Source organism: Theropithecus gelada, chromosome 2 (assembly GCF_003255815.1).
Source record: "Theropithecus gelada isolate Dixy chromosome 2, Tgel_1.0, whole genome shotgun sequence".
Taxonomy (NCBI): Eukaryota; Metazoa; Chordata; class Mammalia; order Primates; family Cercopithecidae; genus Theropithecus; species Theropithecus gelada.
The window spans coordinates 104,232,691-104,260,365 of record NC_037669.1 but is presented as its reverse complement, the minus strand read 5'-3'; the positions used below and the strand labels follow the sequence as shown (position 1 = coordinate 104,260,365).

Genomic DNA, 27,675 nt, shown 5'->3' with positions numbered 1-27,675 from the left:
CTTATTATTCAAAGGATCATGTTCAAACTACATGAATGGTCTCCATCTTCCAGTCTTTGCTTTGCTCCTTCTGTGTTTCAGTGCCCAACCCATGTTGCCTTTCTTTTACTCATTGTCTTTTCAAATCGTTTCGAGCTGCCAGGACTAACACACATGCATTTCATCTTGTTCATTCATTTGTTCATCAAACATTTGTTGATCACCTACTAGGTGCATTGCATGGTGCTGGGCAGCTGGGGCACATGTTCTGAAGGGGAGGCCTCCTTGCCTCCCACACTCTTTTTTTTTTTTGAGACAGAGTCTCGCTCTGTCACCCAGGCTGGAGTGCAGTAGCACAATCTTGGCTCACTGCAAGCTCCGCCTCCCGGGTTCATGCCATTCTCCTGCCTCAGCCTCCCACGTAGCTGGGACTATAGGTGCCCGCCACCATGCCTGGCTCATTTTTTTGTATTTTTAGTAGAGACGGGGTTTCACCATGTTAGCCAGGATGGTCTCGAGCTCCTGACCTCTTGATCTGCCTGTCTTGGCCTCCCAAAGTGCTGGGATTACAGGCGTGAGCCACCACACTCGGCCACCTCCCACACTCTTACAAACTCGTGTCTTCCATTCCATGGTGCTTGCCCATTATGCCAATATTAACATGATTGTTCTACAGATATTTCTTACATATAAATAGTAGATTGTCAACTACTTGAGGCCTGGACCACATTGCATTTTTGTCCCCTCCTCTGCAGACTTGGAGCACCTTAGATACTTGAAGATGGGTTTGAGTTCAAGCTCTATCATGTGTTATCTATGTGATTTTGGCCCAGTTACTTAATCCCACTGAGCTTCAATTATGTCCTGAGACAAAATGGATTAAATAATTATGCAATGGCTTTGTCCCATAAGTAGGTATTCAATAAATAACAGCCCAACATATATTTGCTGATTAAGAAGATTAAACACTGCTATGGACTGAATGTTTGTGTTCCCCTCCCTCCATATTCATATGTTGGAGCCCTAATTTCCAATATGATGGTATTTGGAGGTGGGGCCTTAGGAACATAACCATATTATGAGGGTGGAGTCCTTAGTTAGGGGGAGTCCTTAAGGTGATTAGTTCCTTTATAAGAAGAGATTGGGAGAGATGATCTCTCCACACGAGGATACAGCAGGAAGTGTCCATCTGCAAACCAGGAAGAGGACTCTCACCAGGAACCAAGTGTGCTTGTGGCTTGATCTTGGACTTCCCAGCCTCCAGAACTGTGGGAGATCAATTTCTGTAGTTTAAACCACACAGTCCATGGTATTCTGTTACAGAAGCCCAACTCACTAAGAAAAACACTTCTTGCACCAAATAGAAACAGACCAAAGAGAATACCAACATTCAGGCTGTGCAGAGCGTGTGGCCAGGATGGACTTTTGCTGTGGGATGGATCTTAGGTGGTGCCCAATATTAAATGGTCTATGAATTTCTGCAGGGGAACAGAGACCAGTTTGGGGGTCAAGATGGGCAAGCGCAAGAGGGAAAAACTAAGGTGTCTAGTCCTGCCAAAGAGCCTAGCCTAGAATTTTCTTCTGTATGTGAAAAGTGAAAGGTTCCTTGGTTCTGTGGTTCTATTTTGAGCAGCAAACCTCCTGAGGCAGGAATTCAGTTGGAGTTCAACTCCAGCTCGAACCTGTGTGAGCAAGTTTTTCCTCTGCAGATGCTGAGCAGCCTCCTGAGGCACATTTCCACCTCTCCAGGCCCTCCCAGGTCTTGGAGAAGGGAGTGGGAGAGGGGAGGAGACACAGCTGGAGTCAGAGTCTTCCTCATTCAGACATCAGCTGAGAAAGAGTGAATGATTGCTTCACTTGAATTTCCAGTGAATTTGAGTTGGGTCAGGACCAGCCAGAAACTGGGAGGCTGGGGTGGGGTTGGGGTGGTTACTCTGGGGTTTGTAGAAAGAATTGTACGTTTGGAATACTAGGACTTGGGTCCAGTACCAGATGCACCAATTAGTGTGACCTTTGATAGATCAATTAACCTCCCTGGGCTTCCTTTTTCTAATTTATGAAGTTTATTCTTGGTATTTTTTGGAGGAGAAACAAGACCTACCAATGCAGTGCTTCTCAAAAACTTCAGTGTACGTGTGATCGCCAGCAGATCTTGTTGAAATGCAGATTCTGCTTCAGCAGGCCTGGTGTGGGACTTGAGAGTCTGCGCTTCTGACACACACCCATGCAAGGCCAGGGCTCCTGGTTCATGGACCACATGGTGTTCTAGCGCAGGGATTGACTAACCATGGTTTGAGGATCAAATCCAACCTACTGTTTGCTTTTGTAAATAAAGTTTTATCAGAACACAGCCATGCCTGTTCATTTAAATATTGCATATGGTGGTTTTCATGCTAAGTGGACAGAGCTGAGTAGTTGCATCAGAGACTGTATAATGCACACAGCCTAATTATTTTAATAGTTACAACATGGCCCTTTACAGAAAAGGTTTGCCAACCCCAGCTGTAGAGGACTGAGGATTGGTCTGTGTGAGCCAGAAGGTCTGCATTTCTATCTGGGTTTGGCCAAGGGCAAGCCACTTCACCTTGCTGGTACTCACTTTCCTTATCCAGGGAACAAAATAATATCTACATTTCTAGGCAGCCTGTGATTCTGGGATTTCAATATTACATAGAAAACATCATAGTTTCTATAGAAACAGGCATCTGAGAACCACGTTGAATGGCCGGCATTTGGAAGCTGCAAAAACATACCTGGCCTAACCCCGCAGAGTCTAGCAAGGCAGATCCCATCAGATGCCATGAGAAGTCTATGGAAACAGACCACAGCTACTCTCTGATGTTGAGTCAGCTCGGAATAGAAATGGGCTTGAGAGGAAGGAAGAGTGAGAATTGGAGGCTGGCCTCCCGAGCTCCAGTACAGGTGCATGCTGGCAGAGGGGCTCTGGCACAGCGCATGCCAGCATCACTCACACAAAGTCATTCTTGCTGAGAGACCAACTCAAAAACAATTCCCTAACTCACTGCTCCATGTTCTCCTGACTGGGTGCATTTGGTCAACCAATATTAACAAGCCCTTTCGAGGCCTCCGAGACTCTGCAAGGCACAGGGATACAGAAGGGTTTATGACATCTGGGGCCTCCTGGGGGCCTCACAGTCTGATGGGAGAAACACCATGTAAATAAATAATTATATGAGAGTTCCTCAAGCCAGCCGTGAAGGGAAACACGTGACTCTGGGTCTCCAGCTTGGGCAACAGGTGAGACATCAATAAGGCAGGGAACATGGGTACGGGAAGAGGCAGTGTTTTTAGAAGGGGGAAGGATGTGTAAAGATGGGGAAGATAATGACTAGTTTGGGGCATGTTGATTTCAACGTGGGCTGCTTGAAGGACTAAATGACAAAGCTGTGAATTCCTATGAAAAGCAAAACAGCGTCTCTGTAGGCCTGCAAATGTTGAACGGGAATGACATATATGTTGCCATGGTTACTTCCCAGAGCTGAGAAGAGTCCCAGTGCACACACCCATAGTACTTCTGGGGCTCTCTGGGGGTTACCTGCCTTGCTCTGTCTCGGCCCACAGGAGAGACCTGGGCCAGAGAGGATCTCTGTTAAATGCAAACTTTTTAGGAACATTTTTATTTTCTCTCAACTCGGAGGAGTGGTGGCAGATCATTTCTCACTGTGACTGTCAAATCTCCACTGAATGGGAAAATTGGGAATCTACAGACCTGGACAGCTCCTGAGCCCCTGAGGCCACATTCTGGTACGGCTTCATAAAGGTGAAAAGAAAGCCATGAGAAACAGTGAACTCGTGCTCACGATTATTTTGGTGTCTCAACTGATCTCTAGTTCCTCACCTGGGAGTATGAATCTGAGATGGCTGGATGGCATCCCATTCCCTTGCTTTGGGATTCAGAGCATAATCCATACAATTAGTGAGAATCCACACAGGTACAGTGCACAGACAGATTGAACCATATGTGCTTGCAAAGTAGCAGAGCCAAGGTATTGCCCTTCCCAGGTAAATTGTCCACATCTAGGAGGGCAGATCTGATGACTGCACATATTTGCCTGAAGAGTGCTTGTGCCTGCTCTGCTCAGTTGGTTTGAGTGCAGGCTAGTGAGGCCACATGAGCTACACACTGGCTTGCTGGCCTTGCTTGGGTTCTTTCTGGGTAGCTAAGCAATTCTTAGCACTTAGCACAGTTCCTAATTATATGCCTGTCTATGGGATTATTTTATTGAGGCCTGGCTCCCCCACTCCCAATGGCTATAAAGACTATGTTTGTTTTTGGTTTTGTTCGCCATTGTACCATGGTGCCTGGCACTTGGTGGGGGCTTTGTTAAGTATGTGTTGAATAAACTGACAGGAAGCCTGTCTCCACTGCTGGGAAAATGACTCAAAGTAAACACTACCGAGGGTATCTGTCTCCCTGTCTTTGTTTACCAAGAATTGCACAAAGTATTATCTAGTGAGATCCTGGGAGATTTTGCGCTACCCATTTATAACCTTCTCTAGGGGCTGGGCGCAGTGGCTCACACCTGTAATCCCAGCACTTTTGGAGGCTGAGGCAGGCAGATCACCTGAGGTCAGGAGTTTGAAGCCAGTCTGGCCAACGTGGCAAAAACCCAGTCTTTACTAAAAATACAAAAATTAGCCAGGCATGGCGGCGGAAGCCTGTAATCCCAGCTACTTGGGAGGCTCAGGCAGAAGAAACACTTGAATCTGGGAGGCAGAGGTTGCAGTGAGCCGAGACTGCGCCATTATACTCCAGCCTGGGCAAAAAGAGAGAAACTACGTCTCAAAACAATAAAATAAAATATAAAATAAAATAAAATAAATAAAATAAAACCTTTTATAGGACACACCATTTGCAGTTCAAATAGGATTGACCAAGAAATCACTGAGAGGAAAGTTGCTTTAATATCAGACAGCCAGAGGGGCCAGGTGTGGATAACACAGGCTCAAGACCACCGCTGGCTTGAAACTGAAGGCTGGATAGGAGCGGGTATGAGGATCAGTGAAGAGGCTGAGAAAATATGCAGGAAGCCTCTGCCTTTATATTTTAGGCTGGGGCCAGAGAGAAACAATGGCATAGCTCCCCAGGACTTTGCTCCTCAACCCCAGGGGGACCGACCCAGCCTTGTGCCATGCCCTTGGTGCTTCCCCAGGATCCAAGACTGGGCACCCTCTCCCTCCCCTTGCTCCACTGGACAGCCAGCTCAGGTGGAACTCCACATGGGCAACAACAGCCAAACGTGTAGGCACAGAGCCAATACACAACCCTAGAATTACAGGTTGTTAGAGCCACAGGCAATTTAAAATCTATAGATCAAATCCTGAAGCCGTAGTCAAGAGAGTGAAATTCTAAATTTGGCCCCTTTCTTATAATATTCTAAATACCTTCCCCCACACCTAACAATAATTCTGATTACTGCTGACCAAGTGCTCACCAAGTTCCAGGCACTCTGCTGAGTTCCTACATGGATGATCTCTTTTAACCCTCAAAACAAGGCTGAGGGAGGGAGACCATACTTGTTTCCATCTTGTAAGCATTGAAATGGAGGCTGGAGATGTCCAGCGGCTCATCGAATCCATGGCTGGTGGTGAGAAGCTCTGGGTCTTCTGAATTCTAGTTCAATGGTGAGTACCTACTCTACCCTCTCTCACTTGCAAGTCCTCTAAGCTATATTTGAATTACCTATTTAAAGATGGCCAGCACATCTTACTTACCAAATGAGTTTATAATAGCTCCATGAAATTGAATTCTCAGCCTCAAAAATACTCACATGTAACTCTAAGATTTTTTTTCTTAAGACTTTTCCACTAAGTGCCTGTTCCTGTGCTGCTCCAGAATCTACTGCCCACTGGCAAACCAGAGGCAAGATTCCTTACCCTCTCTGCCCTCTTCCAACAAATGTTTCTGTAGAACATATGTGCATCAGGCAGGGTAGAAGGCCTTGAAGGGGACACAAAGATAAAAAACACATGATCCTCATTTTCCAGGTAGTGGCAGGGAAAACATATGATGAGAACACACATGCCCCTGACACAGGCCAACTTCCGATTAGTGTACTGACGAGATAGAAGGCAAAATTAAGTGCTCAGGGAATTCACAGGCTGGGCTCGCTTCCAGCAGGGAGATGGTCATTAGGTAGGCCTTGCAGAGGGAGCAGAATTTCAACAAGTAGTTGTGGAGCCTCTCCTCAGACTGGGATTAAATACTTACTATTTCCTGAGTGCGGGGCTTATGCAAGACACACAGTAGGCTCCCTAACACATTTTCTAAACACTAGCCGTTTGGGCTAGGCTAGGAGTCATGGGCTTGAATCTTGGTTCTGATGCCACCACTGGATGTAAATTGTATAAATCCTACCCTTTCTCTGGGCCTTTGATTTTCCCCAACTATGAAATAGGAATATGAAGGAGGCTGGATATATCCTTGCTCATGGGTTTCTGGTTAGGATTACACTAAGTGAATACATGCAAAATTATTTTCAAGCCAAAATGAAATAGAAATACAAGAGACTGTTTCTCACTATTCTTATTGTTGTTACAAAAACTAAAAAATAGCAAATTCCATATGCTTCTCATGAGCTAAAAGCCTTTTTTGGAGGGGGTAGGGCAACTACTTGAGGCCAGGCACTGGGGATACAAAGATTAATAACACCCAGCCTCCATCCTTGGAATCTGGAAGGTCTAGGAAAGGAGATAGTAGGTACAATTGGTAATATAAGTTTAATGTGCTACTACAAAGGCTGGGCTGGAGTTTGGCAGGAACTCTACTCTTTCTTTTTTTTTTTTGAGATGAAGTTTCATTCTTGTTGCCCAGGCTGGAGTGCAATGGTGCGATCTCGGCTCACTGCAACCTCTGCCTTCTGGGTTTAAGCGATTGTCCTGCCTCAGCCTCCCGAGTAGCTGGGATTACAGGCATGCACCACCACGCCCAGCTAATTTTGTATTTTTAGTAGAGATGTGGTTTCTCCATGTTGGTCAGTCTGGTCTCGAACTCCCGACCTCAGGTGATCCACCTGCCTCGGCCTCCCAATGTGTTGGGATTACAGGCGTGAGCCACCGTGCCTGGCTGAGCTCTGCTCTTAGTGGTAGTGCAGGTGGATAGTAATGCTTAGGACAAGAACTTCAAATGTGAATCAACTGGCATTCTCCAACACAAAATAGAATTAAAGGCATAGGGACTTTTTTTTTTAAGTTTGAGCTTATTATACTATGTTCCAGGCACTTTCACATCCATCATCTTCCTAATAAGCCATGTATTATTATGCCAGTTTTACAGATGAGGAAGCTGAGACTCAGGGTGGTTGGGTAATTTCCAAGATCTATAAAACTAGAAGCATAAAGGCAAAATTTAAACCCAGATTATCTAACGGTAAGCATGGGGCTTTTCCCAATATCCCTTGTTGCTTTCTTATCAGCCAATGTTTCTATAGAACCCATTCCATGCTAATCTTGAATGACCTTCTTACTCGGATTGCTTTTCCCAGGAGAAAGACTAATCTTTGATAGAGTGCAGTGGTGTGATCTCAGTTCACTGCAACCTCCATCCACTGGGTTCAAGCAATTCTCCTGCCTCAGCCTCCCTAGTAGCTGGGATTACAGGCATGTGCTACCATGCCTGGCTAATTTTTGTAGTTTTAGTAGAGATGGGGTTTCACCATTTTGGCCAGGCTGGTCTCAAACCCCTGACCTCAAGTGATTCGCCTGCCTTGGCCTCCCAAAGTGCTGGGATTACAGGTGTGAGACACTGCGCCCGGCCTGATGAGAGAGATTTTACAGTAACCCCTCCCATCATCATTTCCTCTTCCACTTCCTATGGTAAACTAATTCCCTCCTACTGTGCTCTCCTGACTTCTCCCTCTCCTCCAACCCCAGGGAAACTGCCAAGGAGTTAAGAATCGCAATACATGAGGAGGCTGCAGAGAGAGCACCCTGCCTCCTCAGCCATTAGCCTACAAATCTCAGGACAAAATACACTGAGAGAAGGGAGAAATTTGAATACAATTCTGTCTAAGAAAGAGTTCACATAGACCAAAATCTGACTATGCCTTAATTTTGCAGAACTGTAAGGAATCTTAAAATATAATTATCAGACTTGCTTATTTTACAGATTCAGAAAACTGAGACTCAAGAAGGGGAAAGGACTTGCCTCAAGTCACACACTAGCAATAGGCAGAGTCTGGACTGGAACTCCAGTCTTCTGACTCCCAGGCTAATGCTTTTTCACTAAAATACATTGGCTCTTTAGCTTTTCCCATTAACAACTCAACTTACATGAGATCATAGCCCTTTCAAGAAGAAAGCTCAGTGCTGGTATCTCTGCAAAGCCCAGAAGTCAGTGCCCCACTCTGATCAGCTGATGTGCTCATCTAAAGAACAGGAAGTGGTTTCACTTCTAGCTCTGAAAGCACATTGTAGGGGTGAGAAAGGGGGATTTGGGGAAGAGAGTTCCTGTACATGATAGTCAAAAGCAATCAGCAGACACTTTGGTCTTGCTTGAAGAAGGGGAAGATATAAGGTCAGACATGTAAGGGGAAGATAAAGGTTGTCCTTGATCAGCACATGATTTCATCAAGAGCTTCCCCCAGCCGCAGGGTGGTGGAGAGTGGAAGTGGAAGTGGGGAGGGGGGAGGGTGGTGGTGGGGATTCGGCTCTGCTCATTCCCTTCTCTGCTCTGAGGGAGCTAGATACCAGAGTGGGGGCTGAGATAGGAGCACCAGGGTAGGAAAATTTGCAGGAACTTGATACAACCTTCAATGCTTCCTCCACCCTCCGTTAGCACCCATAACTTCCCCTGTCAAGAGAGGAAGAAGGAACACATTATTCAGCTTTACACACTGAAAAGTTTACTGTGTGAAATAAAGGAGACTTTAGAGGTCAACAGAAGCTGGGCACGGTAGGTCACACCTGTAATCCCAGCACTTTGGGAGGCTGAGGCGGGTGGATCACCTGAGGGCAGGAGTTTGAGATCAGCCTCGTCAACATGGAGAAACTCCATCTCTATTACAAATAGAGAAAAAGTATCTGGGCATGATGGTGCACACCTGTAATCCCAGCTACTCAGGAGGCTGAGGCATGAGAATTGCTTGAACCTGGAAGGAGGAGGTTACAGTGAGCCATCATGTGCCACCGCACTCTAGCCTGGGTGACCGAGTGAGACTCTGTCTCAAAAAAAAAAAAAAAAAAAAGAGGTCAACAATTCCTGAATCCTCTCTTAAAGGACAGAGGTGTGGAGATGATGTTTCCTGATGACCTGGCCTGGAATATAACAATCTGATCGTCAAATAGATGGGTGTGAAACAAGAGAACAACCTCCCCAACCCCCGCATTGATGTCAGGGGAGTTTTGTTTTCTTCTAGTGGTAGGATCACATCCCACCTTAGTACTAACAGCCGGGGACATCAAAGCACACAGACACAGAGCCATGGAATGCCAGGCATGGGAAAGACTGCGGGCATTTGCCTGTAGCAATGGTGCTCCAACCTGGCAGCCCATCAGAGTCATCTGGGGAGCTCATCAAAATTGAGATTCCCAGGAACCAGCCCAGAGATTGATTAGGTAAATCTGGGCTGGGGAACACAAATCTTCATTTTCAACAAGCAGCTGGTTTAAGAACCAAGGATCTGGTTCAACCCCATCCATCCACCTATCAAAACTTTGATACAAGATACTGCTTTTACAGTAAAGAAAACTGAGGTGCCAAAAATAGGTTAGTAGCAGGACTTGGACTAGAATTTGGTCCTCTTCCTGCTGGTATGGTGTCTCTGCCAGTGCTCTTACACCTGCCTTTCTCTTCCAGCCCACATGTCTATTGAGGACCTGTGAGGACCCGTGAGCCCACAGGGGAATCAGCTGCCAGGAGCTTTGATTGAATCTCTCCATTTAGATCACTGGTGGAAAATGGCTACTTTTGAGGCTGGGGTAGAGGTGGTTTTAAGGACATTCTCAGAAAGCTGTGTTCTGTATTCTGGTGAGTTAAAAGTGGAAGGCCCAGCTGGTGGCCTCTAAAGCATACTACCCAGTTGTTCCAGACAGAAAGAATAGTTGGTTCATGGGAGCAGCCTGCTGTGTTGGAGGAACCAGAGTGGCGGAGGCAGAGTGAGCAATGGAGAGAGTGGCAGAAGAGGAGGTCTGGGAGGTAATGGGAAGCCAAAACATACGGGACCCTCTAGGCCACGTGATCTTTGGCTTTTTCTCCAAGCCACTGCAGAATTTTGAGAAGAGGAGTGTCACAACCTGACTGCTCTGATGTGGTGGTGAGAACAGGTTACCTACGGCAGTGGGATAGAAGCAAGGAACCCAGTGAGGAAGCTTTGCAGTAATTCAGGGGACAGAGGTTGGCGGCTCAGATCAAGATGGCAGGAATACAGGTGGTGAGACATGGTTGAATCCTGGATGTTTTTTAAAAGTAGAGTTAACGGATTTTCTGATGGACTGGCTATGAGATGTGAGATAAAAAGGGGAGTCAAGGATGATGCCAAGCATTTGGCTCTAGGGATGGGAAGGCTGGAGTTACCAACTGAGAGGAAGAAGACTGTAGGTGGAGAAGGTTTGGGGGAGGGACAGCAGAGCTCTGCATTGGACATACCAAGTTTGAGGTGTCTGCTAAACACACAAGGGAAGTACGGCACAGGCTGCTGGACACAGGAGCCTGGAGCTCAGGGAAAACTCGAGACAGGCTGGAGGCATCATTGAGTATACACATGGTATTTAAATAAAGTCTTATGACTGGATGAGGTGATCAAGGGATTAAGCACAGGCAGTGAAGAGAAGAGGGTCAAGGACCCTGCCTGGGGACCCTCCAGTATCAAGAGGTCAGAGAGAAATGAGACCGAGAAGGAGTGAGGGACGAGGAGGGAGGGAGGAGGAAAACCGTGAGCAAGTCAAGTCCTAGAAGCCAAGTGGACCAAGCGTTTCCAGGAAGAGGGAGTGATCAGCTGGGTCACATGCCACTGACAGCTGTGGCAAGATGAGGGTTAGGAACTGACGATTGGATTTAGCTATTGGAGAACTGGTAACCTTGACAGAGGTAGCAGTTGACTCTGAACCTCATGGAGCCCCACAGTTTGACAACTGACTGTCATTGAAGACACCCTTATTGTGAATTTTTGTCTTCTGGATTAAGTTGTAAACTTTGCAACATCGGATGACAAGTCAGCACATGCGCAGAGCACAGAGTCCTTGCTGGGCTGTGGGGCCTTATGAAGCCCGTTGACACGCACCTGAGGGCTATACCACTGGGCATTGACCTGAAGCAATTATCCTCATTCCTGGCTTACCTTGAACGCAGAATTTCAGTTCTTTGGGGTCAGTGACACCCTTCCTGCTTTCCCGGATCACGGCCCGGTTCTTCTTGTTTTCTCCCCAGAGATTGGTGCCTCCGTACATGCTGGGAATGTTGAGAATGGCAATGCCTTCCAGGAAGATGTTGCTCAGGTCCACCCCAACCCCATCACACTGGAGGACAGAGAGAAAAGGCCATCTGTTAGTGTCCTCAGCGTGTCACAACCCAAGGTGCTCTGTGTGTGTGTGTCTGTGTGTGTGTGTGTGTGTGTGTGTGTGTGGTGGGTACTCTCTTAAAGGATGTGACAGGTCCTCAGCCACCACCCTGCCACTGTAAGAGGAGAAGTCATGGGCAAAGTCGCTCAGACCTAATGCTTTGACCACTGCGGTGAGATGAGAGATCCAGTCCTGGTCAGCTCTGGGGAAGACAGCACAAGGCTCCAGGGGTCATCTTTAGGTCTAGAAGTGCTTTAGGGCTGGTTCTCAAGTCAATTGTCAAACTGTTCTCCAGTCTAATCTCATTATCATCAATCTTGCCCCTTCCTAACCATTAGAAGATTTAGTGGAACTGAATTCAGAACCTAACAAATGACAGAATTTTTTTTTTTTTTTTTTTAGATGGAGTCTCGCTCTGTCGCCCTGGCTGGAGTGCAGTGACACAATCTCGGCTCACTGCAACCTCCACCTTCTGGTTTCAAGTGATTCTCCTGCCTCAGCCTCCCAAGTAGCTGTGATTACAGGCACCCACCACCACGCCTGGCTAGTTTTTGTATTTTTAGTAGAGACGGGGTTTCACTATGTTGGCCAGGCTGGTCTCAAACTCCTGACCTCATGATCTGCCTGCCTCGGCCTACCAAAGTGCTGGGGTTACAGGAGTGAGCCACCACGCCTGGTCAGAAATTTTTTGTTTTACCCCCTCCTATTTTATCTCTCAGTGAGAAGCACAAGACTTTAAGCTTTGGAAGGCTTTCAGAATCTGCCTGTCTCCTGTATCTGTATCATAAGTGCAATTTTGGCATACGTGTTTGCTGAAGGAGCAGAGTTTCTTTATCCAATCTCCACAACTTGCAATCCCCACCAGGTATGAAAAGTCAGAAGGCTTGAATTTTCATCTCGCATGTCTATAAAGTCAGCCCACTTTGGCATCGTGCTTACCAACACAGCAAGAAATATCAGCTCTGATCCTTGTTCCTCAGGATAGTAGGTAGTTTATTTCACTTACAGAAGCAAACACTGGACCCAGAGAGTTGAGCTAAGTTATCCAAGATTGCACAGCTAATAAATAACAGAGCAGGGGTTCAAAGTTGGGGGCTTTGACTACAAAGTACATGGTCTTTATCTTGTTTATTGCGAGAAAGAAAAAATCAAATGCATACAATAAAAACCCACTATCTCTGAGGTTACGTACAAACCCAAACTTCCAGAGACTTATCAACAGAGGAGGACTAGAAAGGTATTGTTGCCATCAGAGGAGGACTCGAAGGCTTGTTGCCATTCATAGTGACTCATCTCCTGATTTCTTCGCAGGTCTTACATTATGTTATCTTGTTTCCCCAACTACAAGATGGAATACACTGAGCATCTCTGGTAACTGGGAACTCATTTTTTCACTGAGAAGTTCTGATAATTTGAGAGGTCTCTTTATGTTGATCTGGATTCTCTCTCACTCTTGTTTCCACCGGTTGGTCCTGTTCTCTCTACTGAACTCATACAGACCGACTCTCCTTCCTCCTCCATGGGCCACCCCCAGGACAGATGATGATGATGATGATGATGACGATGATGATGATCACCATCGTGCACATGTATTAAGCACTGCCATCTACCACACACAATTTTATACACATCTCATTGATTATCTTCGTAATAATCCTATAAGTTAGTTACTATGACTATCGTCTTTCTACACTGGGGAAACTGAGGCACAGAGGAGGTTAAATAACTTGCCCAAAGTTCACAACTTACAAGTGGAAGTACACAGATTTAAGGGCAGGCAGTCAGAGCCCAAGTCTTTTATTTCTCCTCCCTCTCACACTACCAGGTTGTGCCACCTCTGGACTGTCAACTGTCTTCATCTTCTCCCATGGGACTTGGTTTTCAGATCTTTTCCCATCCTGGCTGCCCTGTTTTGCACACACTGTAGTTTGTTACCCTGCTATTTGGCAAGGTCCCTAGCATTGAAAACAACACCAATGATGGGATCTGATGGGGGCAGGTGGCTACCACACCAGTACTTCTTGTGGCTGAAATTTTATGATACTATCCTGCCCCAGAAATGAGATGATGTGCAAAGTTCATGTAAGAGTTCAGCACGTTATCCATTATCATTATCCTTATCCTTATTATTCAATATGATCAAGGTTGCACTGGCCCTTTTGTTAGCGACTAGATGACAACATCACTTCAGCTTAAATGGGTGGTCATCTTTGTTGCCCAGACCATCTCATGATCCTATTTTTCATCCAATTCTTTGCCATTCTGAACCTGTGTAGATTTAAAAAAATAACATAGACATAAAACTTTACATTTATGTTAATTAATTGCATCTGGCTTTCAGCCCAAATTTCCTCTAGTCTACCCAGTTTACTTCCAATCTTCATTCTATGACCTTCTGTCATAGCGTTCCCATCATTTGGGGATTAAGTCATTAACATGTGTGCATAAAAGGAAAAAACAGTGACCGAGCCCTCTCCTTGGTCAGTTTAACACCAAACATTATGCGTTAACATCTCTAGGGGTATGGCTGCCCTCTCGGAGCTGCATCTTCTGGAGTGGACTGTCACCCAGCTACTTTTTATTATAAGACAGACTGATGGAATTCAGAGATGAGAGGCACATAAGGGAAGATGCCTCTCATCTTTCATGCCTCATCTTTCATAAATGAGCCCCAGTGAGGTTAAGAAACTTCCCTGTGGTCATCTAACTTATTAATGGTAGAACTAGATATGTATCCAGGTCTCCAGACCTCAATCCTGTGTTCTTTCCACGAAAACATAAAACACTGTGCCGGGATCAAACAGCGTTTCCTAAATGACCACCCTGCAACCTCTATCAGAAAAGGAATAAGAGAACTTAATTAAGTCACCAATATCTCCGTGCAAAGCCTAAATACTTTGTTAATAATCTACTCTAGAATCTTGCCAGGGATCAGAATAAAGTGTATCAGTCTGTGGTTTCCAGAATGTACCCTATTCTTATTTTTTGAACACTGAAGCCATATTTGTCTGCCTCTTATTGGCTAGAACCTACTCTGTTTTCTGGATTTGTCAAAGCGGCCCCTGAATGATATCTACAGGCTTGTCCGGCAACTTGGATTCAAATGTGTGTGTGTTTTTCAAAGCCAGTTAGTTCTCTGCTGATCTACCTTGGGCTCTAGTATCCACTTTGTCATCTCTTCTTCCACTTTTAGTTTAAGGCCACTCTCTTTGGAAAAGATGAAAACTCTTCCAGAATGGCAAAGTCCTGTTGAGCTATGCTTTCTATGTTCTTTTTTGCTTCAAATGTTGTCTAGCATTCAGCTTGGCCTTCAGTTAGCCTGAAGCCAGACTCATAGCTCTGAGTTGCTTTTGTGTGTTCCTACCTGGTTGCATGCCCAGGCTCTGCCTTTGTGTGTATTCGCACAGTTCCCTGAAAGCATGGGCTCAACCAGCTCTCTCTGTTGCTGTCACATTGATTGAAAAACAAAAACCAACTCCTTTTTCTTTTCTTTTCAATGTGATTCATGACTTCTTAGAAACTTATTTTGGAATGTCTTCTACCCTCCTATCCTTCATACACATATTCCTAATTAGGGATTTAGGCTGGAGTCCCATTGGATCACACTTTCTTTTTTTTTTTTCAGACAGAGTTCTGCTCTTGTTGCCCAGGCTGGAGTGTGGTAGCGTGATCTTGGCTCACTGCAACCTCCACCTCCTGGGTTCAAGTGATTTTCCTGCCTTGGCCTTCTGAAGTAGCTGGGATTACAGGCACCTGCCACCATGCCCAGCTAATTTTTTTTGTATTTTTAGTTGAGACGGGGTTTCACCATATTGGCCAGCCTGGTCTTGAACTCCTGACCTCAGGTGATCCACCCGCCTCGGCCTCCCGACGTATTGGGATTACAGGCGTGAGCCACCGTGCCTGGCCCACACTTTCTTTTATTCTTGTCACCCTCTAGATGAAGCGGCCACTTTCCCCGTCTTGGTTGTAGTTGCTTCTACATCATCTCAATTTATTCATTGTTGGTCAAAACATCCCTTTCCCTTCTAAGCAGTAATAATAATAATATTGGCAACTCATGCTAGTTGAGAGCTTCCTAGGGCACTGTGCTGGGATTCACCCACAGCATCTCTTGGGATCTTTACATGAACATGATGAGGGAGGCAGCATTGCTACCCCCAACTGACAGGGCCTCTTAGGGGTTAAGATGCTTGCTCAAGGCTCCATAGCTTCCCACTCTACAAGATGGCAGAGCCAGGATGCAAACCCAGGAAGGCAGATGCCAGATCCTACGCTGGAGATGAGTCAGTGAGGCAAATCGGGATTTTTGCTGATGCTAGGCTTATAGCAAAATTAAACTTCCAGCTGTTTGAATAATTGAGATCTCCCACTACTGCTCTATCTTATTGAGTGCTTACAGCAATGCCTGGCACATCAATGTTGGATATTAATATTATTATATCTTGCCTCCACACCAGGTTTGTTTTTCAAAAAAGTACATCACCAGCACTGTCCTTGACAAACAGTATTCCACAAAGTCACCTTTCTTCTGTACTACAGTTTTAAGTACACTCTGTCCCTTCATCTCTATCCATAGCCAGCTAAGTGTGTTTGCTATTACCTTGGTAAACGTTTACCGCTTCCTGGAAGAGCAGACAATCCTCACTCTGCTTTCTAGGTTGTCCCCTTCCCTATTACTGCAGTGGGTCCCATGTAGATAGGGCAAGTAGAGGAGGTGGGAGAAGCCTGGGGTCTGCCGGACGCTGATGTCCTCTCCTCTTGGAATGCACCTACTTGGAAAGTGACAGCCAATATAGTGTCTTGGAAAGAACGTGCTTGCCTGGGCTTGGAGGCAGAGAGACATGGGTTTAAATCTTGGCTCTGTCACTTGCCAGCGGTGTGATTCCAGGTTGTTTCCTTACCCCTCTGAGGTTTAACTCGTCATCTGTAAAATGGAGGATGGGGGAATAACATCTGCTTTAAGAGGTTGAATGGTGTCTGGAAAGCAGTCGCACTCTGTAACTGTCTGCATTATTATTACAGGTTCCCCAACCTCTGTGCCAAGAGGAATTTATCTTCCTGAATTCACTCCCCACACCTGAGGCTTTGCTGGAAGCATCTTGATGGTCTCTTGGCCCGACCCAGGCTGGTAAGAGCTTTGGCCAGCGCACGCCTGCGTGCCCATTCTCCAGAGTTCCTGGCCTCGCGATCGTGCCCTGATTTCCTTCAGAACCCCAGGTCCGCTCTGGAAGTGGAAGCTAGCGGTGCTGTCTGGGAAAGTGGAGCCGAGCAAGGGACGCTGTCGGCCTAAATGGAACGCCGGCCCCGGGGACCGCTCCCCGGCGGGTTCCGGAGCTAAATCCTCCAACTGTTCCATGACGTCATCGGGCCCCCTCCCCCTGCTCCGGCCCGAGCGGCCCCGGCGTGGCGCGAAGGAGGGTGGCGGTCCTCGCACACCGTGGGCCATCCCTAACCCAGGACCTGGCTAGCAGGCTGCCCTCCGAGCCCAGGCTGCGCTGGGCGGAACCGCGGATTTATAGCCCGGAATGGCGCTGAAACAGCTCCTGGCCAGAGCAGAGAACGTGCGCACGCTTGAAATCGTGCTCCCTGGTGCGCCGGCGGCCAGGTGCCCGACGTCGGGCTTGGAAGCAGGGCCGGAGTCCGTCTGAACCCAGGCCCGGGAGACCAGCGGCTGCCGGTCACGTTCGACTGTGTCCCCCTTGGGAGGACAATCCCCCCAGTTCTGGTTTCTTCCTGAGCCACGGGTGATTGGTTGGTTTGGTGGAAGGCCAGTGCACAGGTAACAGAGACTGGGTGAGGAGGCAGAGCGCATTTATGTGCAAATGAAACGCACGGGGAACCTGTATTCCTCTCCGCCTCCCAGCCCTTGACGTCTCGATCCCTACAGTCACAGAATTCTAGGCAGAGGCAGCCGACTTCTCCGCCCTCGCCGACAGGGACGTGGAGCACCGAAGCTTCCCAACCCGTGCCGGCGTTTCCGCGCCCTCCTGCTGTCCTGCGCCGCGACCTCAAAAGGGCGGCGGGTGGGGGCCCCTCCACTCCAGCCCCGTCGATCCTATTTCGGAAGGGCCTCAGGGAAGGAGATTCCACAATTTATTTGATGACCTGTTTCAGTTTTAGCAACTAGGAAATTCCCCCTTCTTCTAACCTCGATTCACCGTGCCACAGATTTGGTTTGGAGGCAGATGGTTCTGTTTATAGGCCTGCCACTCGGCTTTGTCTGCTCTCAGGAATGACCTCCGCCAGGCCAGATCGGAGGTGGAAGCCAGGACTCGGTAGCTCCGGAGGCATATGTCCCCTTCCTGCTGGAAATTTTCTCTTTCTTGGATGCCCTGCCACTGAGTTATTGTCCCTCCCATCTTCCACGACTCCTTCTTGGTCTTTCAAAAAAAAAAAAAAAAAAAAAAAAAAAGCCGGGCACTGTGGCTCACGCCTGTAATCGCAGCACTTTGGGAGGTGGTTGGATTACCTGAGGTCAGGAGTTCAAGACCAGTCTGGCCAACATGGCGAAACCCCCGTCTCTACTAAAGATACAAAAAATTAGCCGGGTGTGATGGGGGGCGCCTGTAATCTCAGCTAGTCTGGAGGCTGAGGCAGGAGAATCGCTTGAACCCAGGAGGTGGAGGTTGCAGTGAGCTGAGATGGCACCACTGCACTCCAGCCTAGGGGACAGAGCGAGACTCCGTATAAAAACAACAACAACAACAACAACAAATTATGGTTATTTTCAAACATACAGGGAAAGTATAGAGAATAATAAACCCCTGTGTACCCCAAAACCCAGTTTGGGTAATTAGCACCTCTAGCAACTGGCAGCTAATCTTGTTTTAACTCTACCCCAGTTCACTTTATCACCTCCAGATCAAACTAGTTTATAGCAAATTCTTGAGATTCTATCATTTTATCCATAAATACTTGACTATGTGTCTTTAATAACTTAAAGAAAATTACAATACTATTGTTACTCTTTAAAAAATTCTTTAAAAAGGATCCAGTAGTTGTTCAAATTTCCTTGATAGTATCATTTTTTAAAAAAATTGTTAGCTTGCCTGAAAAGTCTTCACATTGCATTTGTTGATATATATCTGTGAGGTCTCTTTGGATCTATAGACTCCTGTTCTTTTTTATCCTTGTCTTTTGTTTACTGAAGAAATGGGTCATTTGTACTTAGAGTAGTGCTTCTCAAACTTTAATGTGCATGCAGATCACTCCAGGGTCTTATTAAAATGCAGATTCTGATTCGGGAGGTCTGGGTGAGGCCCGAGACTGCATTTCTGACCCCCTCCTTGGTGATGCTGACGCTGCAGGTCAGTGGACCACACTTTGAGTAGTAAGGCTGTAGTGCTGTGCAGATTCTGGATTTTGCCAACTGCATCTCTGGGGTGTCTTTGAAACATAGTCTATCCCTTGTATTTTCACTAAATTGGTATTTTTAGATCTAGAGGCTTGACTAGATGTAGGGTTAGCTTTTTGGCAAGATTACTTCATTAGTGCGGCTGTATATTTCCTATTGCATCTCATTAGCAAGCACATAATTTGGTTGTCTCTTTTTTGTGATTTTTAAACTGATCAGTGGATTCAGGTGTTGTCAGCCTGCACCTTCTATTATACAGTTCTTGTCTAGACCGATTACTGTAGTCCCCTAATGGTAGGATACCCTTGAGGATACCCTAGCACCCTCCCTGTACTTTTCATCCAAATCTCTACAGATGCTATTTTCTCCATAAATTATTTCCTGTATAGTCTTTTAAAAGGATCTTTCTCTCTTTTTCTTTTCTTTTCCTTTTTTTTTTTTTTAAGACTGAGTCTCACTCTGTTGTCCAGGCTAGAGTGCAGTGGTACGATCTCGGCTCACTGTAACCACCACCTCCCAAGTTCAAGTGATTCTTCTGCCTCAGCCTCCCAAGTGGCTAGGACTAGAGGCGCCCATCACCACACCCAGATAATTTTTTGTGTTTTTAGTAGAGACAGGGTTTCATCCTGTTGGTCAGGCTGGTTTCGAACTCCTGACCACAGGTGATCCACCCGCCTTAGCCTCCCAAAGTGTTGGGATTACAGGTGTGAGCCACCGCACCTAGCCTCTCTTTTTCTCTTCTCTGCATCTGTACTCTCATGGAATCAAAGACCTGAAGGGCTTGAAAAGTCACCCAGTCCAAATACTTCACTTTATAGATGAGAAAACTGAGGCTAAAGAAGTTTAGGGAATGGCCCAGTGTTACTTAGCTAATTAGAGTGAGCTGATCCAGAATTAGACCTGTGATTGCTTGGACTGACAACCAAGAAGCCATGAGTGACTTTACAAAGAGGAATTTTGGCTATTGGATGAGGGCTGAAGCATGGAGTCTTAGAATGGGAAAGCAACATGGGACATTAGAGACCATTCCTAATTACCAAAATGAGAACAGTGAGGCCTAAAGTTGTAAGTTGACCTTCCCAGATGACACAGCTCTCTCCTGGGAGAGATAAGGGCTTAACCAGGGACTCTGGGATGAGTCAGGTGGTGGTAGTGAGGGAACAGAGTCAGAGTCTGTGTGGTTTGGTGGCACACGGGCTGGAGAGGGAAGATGGGATCTAAAAGGATAATGTGATTGAGGAAAAGGTTTTTTGTGTGGATGTTTGAGGCAGAGAAGATACTCAATACATCTTGTTGGATGAATGAATGAGAAGAGGAAGTTGGGATGCCTAAGATGGGAAGTAGATGGAGTGGAAGAGAAGATGCTGAACAGAGTGCTGGGACATTGATCTGGGGATAATACCAGAGTCCTTCCTTTCTCAGTGAGTGAGAGAGTTGGCCAGGGGGTAGGTCTTTTGAAGATGGAAGTAGTAAATGCTGGGCCACGTCCAGGGAAAATAGTACTTCAGTTATAGTCAGAAGGAAGAGAGAGGGCTGAGGAAGAGGTGGGCAGTATTCTGACACACTTGAATAGGGGTTCTGGTGGGCTGAGAGGGGCATGGGCAGGAGGTGATGGTGGCCTCCCTTGATGCCTGGGCTCCATATCAGAGCCCTAGATACACTAAAAGGCAGAGGGTAGCTGACCTAGACCTGAGTGAAATCCCCCACCACCCCACACAGTGCCTCTTTTTTAAGGGAACAGGACACTGGCAGGCAATAGGGAAAGAGAAAGCACCAATAAGCCACGCTGTGCACCTATGCAGCCCCTGGGGGTCCTGTGGGACCTAGGTAAGAATGAGGCAATGGTGCTCATTTACAGCAAGAGCATTTCTGCTACCATAGGAGGGGAGCAGGCTCTCTCTGTGAATTAGCTTGGCAGGTTGGAATGTAAGTCAGACTATGAGGAAGGCTGGATGCCATAAGGTCTCCTTTGGTTTGGACACAGGAGAGTAGCTGAGGGAGAGGGTTAGCTGACTCTTAGTAAATGTCAGTTGTAGTAGCCTGAATTCTGCATAGAGGCCACAAAGTTGGGGACTACTTACCTTTTTTTCTGCTGTACACACTGCCTAAATTGTCCATCAGCTCTTTTATGCCTGTTAAAAAAACCTTTGCAGCTCAAAAGCCTTCTCCCTATGAGGTTCTCCCCAATGCTCTTGCTAGAAACGAATCTTCTTTTTCTCTGAATTTTCACTGCCTTGTTTTCTCCTCTTATATGGATGTATATTCTGCCATGCATTTTGCGTATTATTCTGTCCCCAAAAGACTTCAAACTCATGGAAGGTGGGGACCATATCTGACAGCTCTGTGTTCTTCATAGTACCTGGCATGTCTTACCCATATCAGGTGTCCAATGTAACCATTTGTGAGTTGAAAGAAATAATGTGTGCAAAAATCCTAAAATGGAAACCCAGGTGTTCTTTGAAGAAACGTGATATAGTTTCTTTGCTTCCAGATGAGTTCCCCCAACCTCTCAGGATGAATATAGTGAACAAAAAAAGTGGACCAAATTTCCAGGATAGGGAGAGACATGGAAGGTTAATCCAAGTCTCCATCAAGTAGTCCTCTGATCATAGCTGAAGGAAATCCATACTTGAACACTTGAATAGGCAACAAGAGTAGGGCACATGAGGCATGTTTTATATGAGAGAGACATTAACAGGCAGAAGAAAGGAGTACTCACTGATCCATCAAGAATGATGAGAACCTACTTATTCTGTGCTAGACTCTAGGGATGGAACAGAAATGGGACACAGTCCCTGTCCTCAAGGTACTTCCAGTGGGTCAATACTAGAGGCAATGGTGTGCTGCTAAATGCTTAACAGCAGACTCCCCTGGAGGAAAAAAAAGCCTTTGTTATTGTGTTCCATGGTGGTGTAAATATTCCTACTATGGCCAAGTTCAAGTGACCATGATGACATCACCAAAAGGCAAGTTGGGAAGCGATACACCAGCAAGCAAGCTTGCTCTAGCACACCGCTGGCTGGAGGCAACGGGGAAGAAAAGGAAGTAGTCATCTGCATGTCTGCAGGGCCTATGGCCATAATAGAGAAATGTACTGGGAGTGAAAGAAAAATAGGGCAAACAACAATATCTGTTTTCCCTAGAGAAAAACTAGAGAGAACGTTTTTATTGTCAATAATCTTATGTGGCTCAGAAGGGAAGAAAAGGTGATGTATTGAGTGGCGCTGATGAGTGGTGACAACATTATTGGAAAGACAGTCCAGTATTTTTTTTTTTTTTTAAGACAGAGTTTTGCTCTTGTCACCCAGGCTGGAATGCGATGGCGCAATCTCAGCTCAGTGCAACCTCTGCCTCCTGGGTTCAAGGTATTCTCCTGCCTCAGCCTCCCGAGTAGCTGGGACTACAGGCACATGCCACCATGCCCAGCTAATTTTTGTATTTTTTTTAAGTAGACACAGAGTTTCATCATGTTCGCCAGGATGATCTCAATCTCTTGACCTTGTGATCCACCCGCCTCAGCCTCTCAAAGTGCTGGGATTATAGGCGTGAGCCACCTCACCCGGCTTTTAAGACAATCCAGTATTATCCACATACACAAACTGGCCTGGCCTGTAGCAACTTTTACAGAACAGTGGCTTCTTCTGCATTCAGAGGTGCTGGTTTATATCATTTTAGGAGCTGATGTCTATTGTGGGCAGTTAGATAATGATATTAATCCACACATATGTTATATATTATTAATATATATCATTTATTGAGTAACTATTATGAACCAGCACTTTATATATTTTATGTCTAATCTTCACAACCCTACAATGTCAGTATTTGTATTCCTCCTTTTTTTTTTTTGAGACAGAGACTTGCTCTGTAGCACAGACTGGAGTACAGTAGCATGATCTCACCTCACCACAACCTCCACCTCCTGGGTTCAAGTGATTCTCCTGCCTCAGCCTCCTGAGTAGCTGTGATTACAGGTGCACACCACCACATCCGGCTAATTTTTGTATTCTTAGTAGGGATGGGGTTTCACCATTTTGGCCAGGCTGGTCTTGAACTCCCGACCTCAGGCGATCTGCCTGCCTCACCCTCCCACAGTGCTGGAATTACAGGTGTGAGCCACTGTGCCTGGCCTTGTATTCCCATTTTTACAGATGAGGAAACATTGACTCAGTGACACTAAGGAAGGAATGTCTTTCTAAATTTGTCAAGGCTCATGATAGTCCTCATGAACCTGCAGGTTTCCTGCATGAGATGCAAGTGATGAGATCAAGCAGTCAGCCCAACTTACAGAGTGCATGCACCCGATGCCTCTTACTCTTGTGCTTTGTTACCTATGAGATTACATTTAGAGTATCATAGAACAGGAATTTGATTTTTCATTTTAAGGCAGACCCTGAAAAAAATGGAGTATATCAAGAGAAGAGTGGTCCAGGATATTTATGGGTCCATAAATCAAGTCATCTAAGGAACTGAGGCTGTTTAGCTCAGTGAAGATGAAGAGGAGACACCATGAAGATACATCTCCAGCCCTATGAAAGGCAGTCATGTGGAGGAGTGCAGAGGATGCTGTGTGTGCCCCTGGAGGGTGAAAATGGGCCCAGTGGATGGTGAATTCAGTCATGTACTCCGTAAACACTTATTGTGCGCCTATTTTGCTCCAAGTATTGTGCTAAGTGCTGTCTAGGGAAGAAGATGATAAGGAATGGGACACACAATCCTTGTTCAACATCAGGAAGAACTTTCTGAAAATCAGAGCTGTCCAGTAGCGCAGCAGGCTTCTTGAAAAGTAGTGAGCTTCCTATCTTTGGAGTATTCAGGAGGAGGCTGGGTGCCCACTTATCCGAATGTGCTAGGATGAGTCTTTTGTGGAGTGGTAAGTGGAACTAAATCCCCTTCCAGTTCCAAAATTCCATATCCACGTTCAGCTTTGTTTTGGCAGACTAGTGTGCGCTGTGCTGAAAGAGTGCCATCCTGACCCCCACTTCCACCCAGCCTTGTCCGCCCTGCTGTGTGCTGGGAGTTCTCTGACAGCGAGCCGAGGTGGGCCAGTTAGACTGGAAAGTGGCTGCATCTGTGACAGGGATGATGGAGTTCTGGTGGGTTTGTGTGGGCTCAAGGAATGTGGCATTGAAGCCATGTGCACACAACCTGCTTAAGAACATCCCATGGGCAGAAAATGTTTTCTTCCTCTTTAGCCCTCCTCTGTTGCCGTGCCAGGCGGGCACAATGGTGCCTTTGAGAGGGGCAGCTGGAAGGGGGTGTTGGCAGGCAGACTGGAAGTAGAATATTGCAGCTGGGGGTGGGGGTGCCCAAATCCATTTCCAGGAGTGAGCCGGCACTGGGTGCCAGTTTCCAAAACAAAACTGCTGTTTCTCAGAGTTCACAGTGGTGGGTTGCTTCAGAGCTGGACAGAAGGCAAAGCTGTTTCCTATCCGCTGCTCCACCCTCCCCAAGTGGTTTTTTTTTTTTGTTTTTTTTTTGTTTTTTTAACTGGTGTGTTAAGGGATTCTTGCTCTGGATGTAGATTAATAGGCTTTGCTGTCTGTCTGGGAAGCTAAGGCCAACCTGGAGTGGATGGGGCTTTTTGAGGGATCACACTTTTCTGCAGACAAAGCAGGGCTTGATGGCCTGGGGGCCAGCAGGGATCATGGGCAGGTAGGCTTCTGAGCCACAAGAGAGGGCTCAGAATGGAGATCCTTTCTGCCCTGCAGGGTGATTTCCACCCTACAGCCACCCGGCACCCTCACTGCCACATGGGCTCTGCCCACTCACTGTCTTAACTCTGTTGGGTGGGAAAGAGGTGGGAGAATGTTGGCATTTCCTGTCCTGGTTCACACTTGTCCCGGACCCTCTGCTACTATCAAAGATACCACCAATAGCTTCCTAGAGATGGGCGTGGGAGGCCTTCTCACTCACCGTGCAGTTAGGAGAAGGCCTGAGTGCCTGCCATCTTCCCCTTTGTGTTACAAATGCAGCAAGGTGGGCCCCCTTTCCTGGTAGCTTCCAAGAAAAAGGTGTGACTTGAGGCTGGTCAAGTGATCATTTCTAATGTTCACACCAATTGTGGAATTTCCTATACTTGGTTCAATTTTACAATCAACAAATAACTATTGAGGAATTAGTTCATTTTAGGCATTGTGCTAAGTCCAGGGGTATAGAATGAATAAGATAAAGTCCTTGCTTCAGAAAGCTGACTGCCTGATAGATATGCCAAGTCCTGAATGGGAGCCCCTTTATCAACGAAATGGACACATGGCTTTTCTAAAAGCAGGAGGGTAATGCAGAGGTCATCTCCTACTGCAGGTCCTGGGGCATTGTGAAGGGCATATGGGCTGGGGATCACAGATTGAGGCTTGAAACTCATCTGATCTTGGGAAAACTTACTTATTTTGTGAGATGCAGTTTCCTTGGGTAAATAATGGGAATAATACACAACCATGCAGAGCTGTTATAAAGATGAAATAAGACAGAGCTTGCCACATGGTAAGTACTCAGTAAGTTGCTGCGATGGTTATTCATTTGTTTATCCTAAAGGGCTTGAGATATAACATGTGTGTGTGCACAGTGGTATTTATCCAATCCCTTGTAGATTCTATGACCTTCTTTAAAGATTCAATTCTTCTACCTTCTTAATTCCTCTTCTAGTGAAGACTAAGATTAGTCAGTTTAGGACCTCACAGGATAAGTTAGAAAAACAGACATATCCACTATAGCCAACAAGACATATTTGTATATAATATTCTGTTTAATAACCTGTGATTGTAGAGGAAGAAAAGGATTGTAATGTTTCTCTTCTCTGAGGCTCCCAAATCTCCCGGGTGTGGTGATGAAGATCATGAATTCCTCTGAATATTCTAAAAAGCCTAGGTCATTTCCCACTGACGGGGCCTCAGAGTTTATTATTACTTAAAAGATGCATTTGTTTGGTAGACATTGCTTGGGGAAAGTTAATTCTTTTAGTAAGGGACCTTGGTGGTAGAAGACTTATGCTTCCTGGGGCTGGGACAGAGGTTGGCTGAGACAATCTTCCTGAAAAAAATGTATTGTGGGAGCACATTCTGACCCAGCATGCTGAATCACATGACTCCCAACTTCGGTCTCCTGAGACTTTCTTGGGCCCCATCTATTAAACATGCTGCATATCCCCCAACAATTACTTTGGGAAAATGTAGGCATAAAACGTAATCTTTAAAAGTTATTCCCAAGTCCACGGAAGACACAAAGTAGATAGAGCCAGGAGTCTGAAGACAAAAGAAAATCAAAGCAATTCACAAAGAACAAAAGAAATGGAAAAGAACAGGAAAATAAAAGCATATGAATGAATAGAGGCTTGAAGTGAACTGCAGGGTGCACATTAGTAAGAAATAAAAAAAGAGGGTCATTTAAGAAAGAGAAAAAGTTTTATGTGCCAGAAACTGCAAGCAAACAATGGAATTCTGTAAGGGAAAGTTGGCGGAAACAGTTTTTCCTTGGTAAGCTGAATGATTCTATGCATCGGTGAAGGAAACTTGTAGTCGGCGCGTGATTGAAAGAGACAGAGATGGGGATGATGGAGCTGCATTTAAAAATGAATAAAGATGTAATAAGCCAAAGAATCATAGAGGTCCTCAAGAGGCCTGATGTTAAAGAAACAAGGGTTGATGTTAAGACTGAAACGAGGCCAGTGTTGTAACAGTGCTAATTCCTGGTTGGTGGGATTGGGGGTTATTTTCTTTTTTGCTCCTCTATATTTTAAAATGTTCTACCATGAATTTGGATTACATTTGTAATCAGGAAAAGAGGTTAGCACACATATTAGGAGTAGCAGAAAGAAACCAATTAGGAGGAAGCAGAAAGAAACCAAGTGGTGAGAACTGGTGAATGGGCAAGAAGAAGCAACCAGAACTGGCAGGAGCTGCCTTGGATGGTCTCACAGTGAAGGTGGTGCTGGAGTGAGGGAGCTGCTGGACTGGATTGAGGAAGGGAATAAACTAGAAGGAGGAGCTCTCTCAGGACCATTCTAGCCTTACTTTTGACTTCAGGATTTGCTATGTAATCAGGTTGGCCCTCTTATTTTCCATGAACTCAAAATCCCTTCTAATGCTCTTCTCAACTTTCCCTTCCCCATGCATGTTTCCATTTCTGCCACTGTGGCTGCATGGACGGGCTGCCCGTCAGTCAGTTCCCACCTTCCTTACTCCAGCAAAAGGCTCTACCTCTGGTAGCTGAGAAGAAGGTTCAGATCATATCAGGAGAGACCAAGACTTGAAGACCTCTTTCCCTCTAGTTTAAGAGAATGCAGCACTGCAGGTGGATGCTAAGACAGAGTAGAGAATGCCCACAGCTGGAGCTTATGAGCTGTGAATTCTCTTCTGCACATACTGGTTTGGGTGAACTTAGTCAAGGTACCTCACCTGTGAAGTCCTTGATGTCTCTCTTTTAAAAATAATGGCACTGGCCAGGTGCGGTGGCTCATGGCTATAATCCCAGCACTTTGGAAGGCCGAGGCAGCTGGATCACTTGAGGTCAGGAGTTTGAGCAACATGGCGAAACCCCATCTCTACAAATACAAACATTAGCCAGGCGTTGTGGTGTGTGCCTGTAATCCCAGCTACTCAGGAGGCTGAGGTAGGAGAGTCACTTGAACCTGGGAGGCAGAGGTTGCAGTAAGCTGAGATTGCGCCACTGCACTCCATCCTGGGTGGCAGAGCAGACTAGTGTGCTTATTAAAAAATTTTAAAATTTAACCATTTTAAAGTGTCAGTGGCATTTAGTACGTTCACTCACACTGCCTTTTTAAAGTGTTAGAATAACATAGTCATTTGGGTTGGTTCCATTTTGCC

General features: G+C 46.1%; 1 protein-coding gene across 4 annotated transcripts in view; it reads right to left on the bottom strand.

Annotated features, from left to right (window-relative positions):
• The window catches only part of DGKG (diacylglycerol kinase gamma), a 214,335-nt gene that overhangs the window by 29,997 nt on the left and 156,663 nt on the right, over positions 1 to 27,675 (bottom strand). For all 4 annotated transcript variants that reach the window (XM_025375538.1, XM_025375539.1, XM_025375541.1 and 1 more), the window contains one exon: positions 11,277 to 11,454. In XM_025375538.1, the coding sequence (XP_025231323.1) occupies positions 11,277 to 11,454 (178 nt within the window). The remainder of the gene's footprint in view (positions 1 to 11,276; positions 11,455 to 27,675) is intronic.